The 7050-nt window shown below is 37.7% G+C and overlaps 1 protein-coding gene across 1 annotated transcript; it reads right to left on the bottom strand.

Annotated features, from left to right (window-relative positions):
- Positions 1-3395: 3395 nt before the first annotated feature.
- hoxc1a (homeobox C1a) lies at positions 3396-7041 on the bottom strand. The gene is given in 3 exon segments (XM_067240581.1): positions 3396-3418; positions 3421-3798; positions 6510-7041. Coding segments are annotated over 3 exon segments (933 nt in total).
- Between the last annotated feature and the right edge of the window lie 9 nt (positions 7042-7050).

The raw sequence follows: 7050 nt of genomic DNA, 5'->3' as shown, positions 1-7050 counted from the left end.
CAAACAAGACACGCCTCCTCTAGTTCATTGAAAGGCTTCTGTGAAATTTTCCAAACTTTTCATCTCCACTTGCATGGTAGAAATATCGTTTTTGACGCTTGTATGACACGGTTAACAGCTAGCTACATTTGAGTGGTTTGCAGCATTTGGATCCAAGCTGTTAATATATCAATGGCAGTTACCATAGATAGAAACTTATGTTCATGGAAATAGTTTAACAATTTTAACAGATTGTTTAATAGTTAAACTATGAACTAGAACTATCTGAGTTTCAGGCAAAATACTGTATGAAGGCAGCTGTCTCATTGTATTGTTGTCTCATTGTCATTGTATACAGAGAATGTAAAAAATCAGCTAGTCTCCATAATGTAGAGGAAGTACATTATTCTGTATGGGAAGTGGTGACCAATGGGGTGGTTTGTGCCCAGTGTGGTCCGCATGACACCTGCTATTATGATGACTATCATTATCATCATCATCGTTATCATCATCATCCCTGTTATCATTATTATAATAGTAAAATAGGTGAACAATGTGACTTTGTTTGCCAAAGTATGAAACCAGTTAATGGTGTTGTCAAGGATCATAATCTGGTCATTATGCTTTATGGGATTTGCAAGGAGGCAGATCAAATGGTGTGTATTTCAGTAACTGTGTCGAATTAAAATATATTTGCTTCATTGCAGTGTTTTGCAATCATCATCCTGATGTAACCAACCCGATCTCTCTGCAAACCATAAACCATAGAGGACAGTGATATTAAAGTTTTTTTTACTCAAAAGTTATTGATGCCAGTCGGGTTGGCGAAAGACCTACATGGAGGTTCCAAGTTGGTTATCGGCATGACACAAGTTATTATATGATTCTAGGTGTTTTATACATGAAATATAGTAGCATATTTAAAGTATTATGAAGGTATAGCTGATTTAAAATCGTAATTGTAATCTTAGACTTTACATAAAAATATCTGTAAATGAAATAGAAAGCACCTATTTAATAAATTGTCAGATTGAAAATTATTGTGAATGTGTATGCTTCAGTTAACACATCCTTAACATGCATAAATATTTAAAATTTGAAACTAATTTGAAGAAATAGTTTACAGCAACTAAAAACACTGTAATCCATACAATTATTTAATTGAAGGACTTCTGTCAATTATACATTTATAAACTGATACTGTATTCTATAATAGGGAGTACAATTTGATAAGAAAAATATGGAAGGGGGTCGACTAGTCCAGCAAACTAAAAGCAGGATGAAATATTGTCTTGGACATATCATGAGAACAATAGTGCTTGGAGTTGGTTGTTGGAAAAGAAATACCACAAGACTGGGGTCACACAAATTAATGATGCATCTTTCTCTCCAAGAGTCACTGACCGGGTCACTGTTGTCCCAAGGCAAGACACAGGTCAAGAGGTGAGAGGTGAACTTGGGAGTAACTGCATATATTATTTTGGCCTTGCTTCTGTGCATTTGATAACGTCATATGCCTATTCAATATAAACCAATTTAATTATAAATCTACACAGCGTAAAAGTTCAAGCTATATTATGTTTAATAGTGAAATAGCTATATATACATCATATACTAATACACAATTAACAGATAACGCTTGGTCAGGAATTATTTTGAATAGTTTTTCGCGTTTGTTTTTTTTCTTCTCTAATCAGTTGTTTGGCTTTGAAATTGCACATACTCGATATAGGAAATCTGTAACTCAGCTTTCTTAACATGTTTCGCTTATTTGCCTAAACCCTGAATAGGTCTTTGAATGGAATTCACATGCATTAATAACTTTGTTAGCCTGTTGCACCATCCATAATGTTGTTTGAGATGCGAGAGCAAATCTTAGGATATAACATGGTGACCAACTATTTTATTGGATGATTTACAAGACAACTGGACAATTCCAACAGCATTTTATGTAATGTCGCATGAGTGTTCAACTAAAAGCATTAAAAAATTATGTTATAATTATCTGTTATAAAGTATTTATATTTGTCGCGTTTCACGACATTAATGTGCAGTTATAGACTAAAGTGGTGTGAAATTTTCCATGCAGAAATGCGCATCAAATAGACAGATCAACTTTGATCGATACCCTAAACCCTCCTGTCAATAAATCTATCACTCAATTATCACATTAATCGTTCGTGTTCATGGCATTATTAAAAACAATATGACAACAATATAAACATGGAAAGTTTAGGAAAGATCGTGGAAAAAACTGCAAAGAGCGGCGCGGTACCTTTAACAATTAATGTGAAGAAATGGCCTATAGCTACAAAAACTGGCAATCAGATATAGCCTAGCCCCTATAGCCCACACCTTGCATGAACGGTCTTAGCCGATTTGTGGCTTGGTGTATGCTGATTCAATGTGCATATTAATGCATTTAAGTGTTTTGAAACTTGTATAAAGTTACATTTGTAATTATTAGCCTAGATGTATACTGATAGTAACTCAAAGCAAGCGTATAACAATTGTAACTTGTTTAACTACATTCTCTTATGGTTCTTCCCTTTGGCACTTACTTTGGTTGTCCATAATGTGTGCTTCATGTTTTGGCTACTCGCAATGTTTTTGTGGCTATCTTGTTATTATGATCAGTGACCTATGCACTTTGTAAAGCTCTCTCTTGGAAGTCGCTTTGGATAAAAGCGTCTGCTAAATGAATAAATGTAAATGTATAGCCTACTTCAGACACCTTAAATGTGACTGACAAACACAGCAAGCAAATTTTTGTCTGTTTAAAATTGTGTATATGACTACATAAAGCAACTACAACCTATAATAAGATTTTTACAAAATGTCATCAATCAGTTAAATTGGACAAAAAGTTCAGTAAACTCATAGGCAAAATTGTGTTGTGTGGCCTGACCTAGCCGGCATCACAAAATGTGAAAATGAATAAATCATGTCATTCATTTTATTGCTAAGGTTATCCAAATAAAGAACTGCATGGTCAAAAAGTGCTTGTGGGCATATTTAATTAATTAATTATTTTTAAGTAGGTCAATATCCACACAAGAATACGTTAGTAAATAAGAAGACAAATCACATTTGGGGCTGGAATGGCTGCCTTAAATAAACAATTTTACTCTGCTTTAAAGTACTTTTTCAAGAACGTTGCGTATAGGCTATCCTATCATCTGAACACCTTGAGCCGCGCCTAAAACACTCACGTGAATAATTGTCACAGCAGAGGTCATGATGGTACAGCTATACGCTCCGATTATTGAATAGCATTTTTTGGTTTTCGCATGAAGTTGGTCTTAAAACATTAATTAAATCAAATACATTCAGTTCATCACTGCATTTGCAAGTCATTGACACTATTGGTAGTATCACAAACCTTCCCGAGTAACGCGCGAGACATGTCGTTAAGTTCAGTGTTCGAGGGCAGGTGTTTTGGTGAAGACGGTTCAGGCGAGGGGCAGGTGTCCAGGCTACTAGAGCGTGAGCTCTCTGCACAGATCGAAGATGCCGGAAGCCCGGGGAGCAGACCCTCTCGCTGTAATTTTTTCTGCTTCATGCGTCGGTTCTGAAACCAAATCTTCACCTGCGTCTCGCTGAGCTGCAGGGCGCCGGCTATCTCCACTCTCCTTGCCCGCGTCAGATACTTGTTGAAGTGGAATTCTTTTTCCAGTTCTGTGAGCTGTTTGGTATTGAAGCTGGTCCTGTGGACTCCGTTTGCAGCGTGATGCACGTCCATTTCGATATGGCTGCCACCTTGGTCAATACTGAAGCCTCGGCCAAGGATACTCAATCCACAGGTCATGTGCATCTTGTCTGAAAAGTAGACAAGAAAAGATAAACATGTATATATTCTGATCTAACGTTACCTTAATATATCAGAACAAGACCCAACATTGTTTGCATTTGTTCATCTGGACCTTTCAGGCCTAAGATAGTAGTCAATCAATGTTCTTTAGGGTAATTTTAGGGTAATTTTTAACCTGGCCACAAAGTATTCTTCTTGTGAATGTGCAATAAAAAAAACAAGGATTGTTTCATGCCATTGAGACTCAAATGAAAAGGAAAATGATTTTAGTGGATAGTGTGACCTTTGTATTTAAAAAGCTTTTTGCAAAAATAAAGCCACGTGGACTTTAGCCAACTCATGACTCTTGAAACTTAAACTATTGATACCTAATTTATGAGACATGAGCTAGTTTGAAAACCCTAATGGACTTAGATCCTTTTAAAAGCTGTTTGGTTATGTATCTCAGTGTTGTTCCAGTCTCCATGTAAGTGATAGTGATATTCACCCCTCCATGAAATGCTCAGTCACTGTGGATTGTTGGCAGAGTGTCATTCTAACAGAGCCAACATGCTGATACTGAAACTATCAAACACCAGATGTTGTGTATCACTTGCACTGCTACTCAATCCCAGAGGAAGGCTGACAGAGCCTCTGTTTGTGAAATACACAGTGGAAGAAAGGTCAGCAGACACAGGATAAATGTTGACATCTACGTTTTTGGAGAAAATGAATGTCAAGGGTACCTAACTTGAAATAAGACTATCCAGCAAATCATATAAAGAGAGCCAATACAGGGAAACAGTGTATAATTAAGCACTTTAGCTTTCAAGAGAGAAAATCACATGCACATTCTGATTAATGGCTGCAAAGATAATAGAATTGACGCAGGCCAGAAGGCATAAAAGAATCAAACTAAATATTTGAGGAATGACTTGGCCGCTTAGAAATAGCCGGCCTGCCATGGGAGTGAGAAGGACCCTTTCCCAGTCAGGGAGAAAGAAGAAGAAAAGGGATGGATCGATACACATTGCCTCAGTCATCTGGGCATCCAGCCCACAGTAATTCAGGTGCTGTCAAAGCATAATTGAAGAATGACGTACCGGGAGTACATATACTCTGGACCAGGAGATCAGGTTACAGAAGGGTTTCAGTAGGCCTTTATACATGAAAGAATGGAGTCCAGATTGTTTTGTGCCAAGACCAATACCCTTAAGATGAATTCTTGTTTGTACTAATAACCAGCATTGTAAAACTAATAAGCACTACCAGTAAATCAGCACAAGTGTTTAAGAAAGTGGGGAAAAAGCAGTTATTTTGATGAAATAGATTTTGTATGAAAGATGTCAAAGAGTTTGTTTGAGGTCATGAATACCAAGGTGTTGGATCAGTATGTGTACATGTGTACCTTATCGACATCAAAGAGTACCTGCCCCTGGAGTGGGTTAGCATCTACAAGACTGATGTTAGGTCAGCTAATGTGATCATTCTGACCTCAATTGTCTCTCAACACCTGCTCAGAGATACATATCTAGACATACATTTTTCCTCTGCAGCTGTAACCAACATTCAAATTCACTCATCCAATATGATGTACTCGGTCTGACCTATGAGTATCCACATAGGGCGCTGTTCGCCGAATGTGTTAGAAGTAAATCCTGAAAAACACCATTGGTCTGTAAGGTTAGATTGAACAGTGATAGCACTTTGGCTTGGTGTTTGGCTATGTATGGCATACACATCAGCAACCTGGACTGTGGAAATAAATGATTCCCTATCTGCACCCTCAACCTTGCATCCTTACCATGATGCAGTGGCATATTAGAGTTCAGATGACATTTCATTGTGAAGTCAATGTTTCTGCTCATATAAATCCAAGGTTTATTGTATGTGCTCTCATGGAGATGTAAGTGTTTAGGAAATCAAAATGTGTATGCTGGACCTCACAGTCAGAACTCGTGAGTCAGTGCAATGTTGATCCCTGACAGCAATTATGTTAAAGAGGTGGACACATGTAAAAGGTGTTTGGTACTAAGATCAATACACAAGGCTCTCATTACTAACAGACAGATAGTCAATACTCTAGAAGCTACTTGAGTTCAAAACCTTAAGTTTTGCTTAACCAATGTTAGGAGGATGTTATTTTCCAACATCAAAGTGAAGTAAAGAATTACACAGGGGAAAATCTGTGTCAATAATCAATATTGTATATCTAATAGTTACTAAGGCTAGAGCACCTATTGACTCTGCTTTTACTGTTAATTCTGTTCAAAATGATTTATAAATCATCCAACACTGTGTTTTGCTTTATTGTGGATGCAATGGAGATCGATGACTAAAGTTTATGCCTAACATTAGGCTACTCAATTTGAAAACTAGAGCTATAGCATTATGCCTCAATTTAAACATTTGATATTAACACATGAGCATATACATAGCCTACATTAATACGTGTTCCTTTAGCAAGACGTACGCGTTTTTTTAACGCGTGGTGGCACATATGTCAGGCTTTGTGCCATGGCTATGTTCCATGCACTAGGCCTATAGCATAACTTCATCAAAGTTTTTTAAAACTTTTAACAACATGGCCTGCTTGCCAAACAAAAAATAAGTACATTTTAATGGAAATATGCCCCTAACGTCAAAAATAAAGTGCATATTATTTTTAATTTGTTTGGGGGTTTTAAATATTTCTTATATAAAGTTATTTGAACTTTCGAAAATGTATTTTTTAACCTACCCGCACGCGGTTGACTTCTCTTTACTTTCATCCATTCAAAAGTTTTGCTCCGTTGGTTAACATCCTCTATGGTACACTTACGATCCGCGGAAGAACTATCCACGACGGCGAAGTGAATTTTAGGCCTATCATGAGAGTATAATTGGAAATGCGCATTGAATTGCCCAAAGTCGCAGTGCGTCTCATCTCGGCTGTTGCTTGTTGACGAAGCGTATCCAAGTCCAGGAAATTCCTGTGCAGTTAAGAGCAAGGGAACACGAGGGTAGTGGAGGCAGGCCGGTGGGGGTGAGAAGTCCAGACTCGGAGACAGAGGACGGCTGGCCGAGTTGAGAGGCACAGGCACGCCGTTTTCACAGTCACAGTCACAGTGAGGATTTAAAACTTCTGAGACAACTTCTAAGTTACCCTCCTTTCCATTACTGAGTCCAGAGTTGTGGTCCAACTGTCGTATTCTGACCTCTCTTGGTCGGTACCCCCCGATAAACAGAAAGCTATTCTCTCTTTCACTCGTTAACTCTTGATACGATGTCATTATCACCTA

Source organism: Osmerus mordax, chromosome 7, assembly GCF_038355195.1.
Source record: "Osmerus mordax isolate fOsmMor3 chromosome 7, fOsmMor3.pri, whole genome shotgun sequence".
In the NCBI taxonomy this organism is placed as follows: Eukaryota; Metazoa; Chordata; class Actinopteri; order Osmeriformes; family Osmeridae; genus Osmerus; species Osmerus mordax.
Note: the sequence above shows the minus strand (reverse complement) of the source record. Positions and strands in the feature narration are given on the sequence as shown.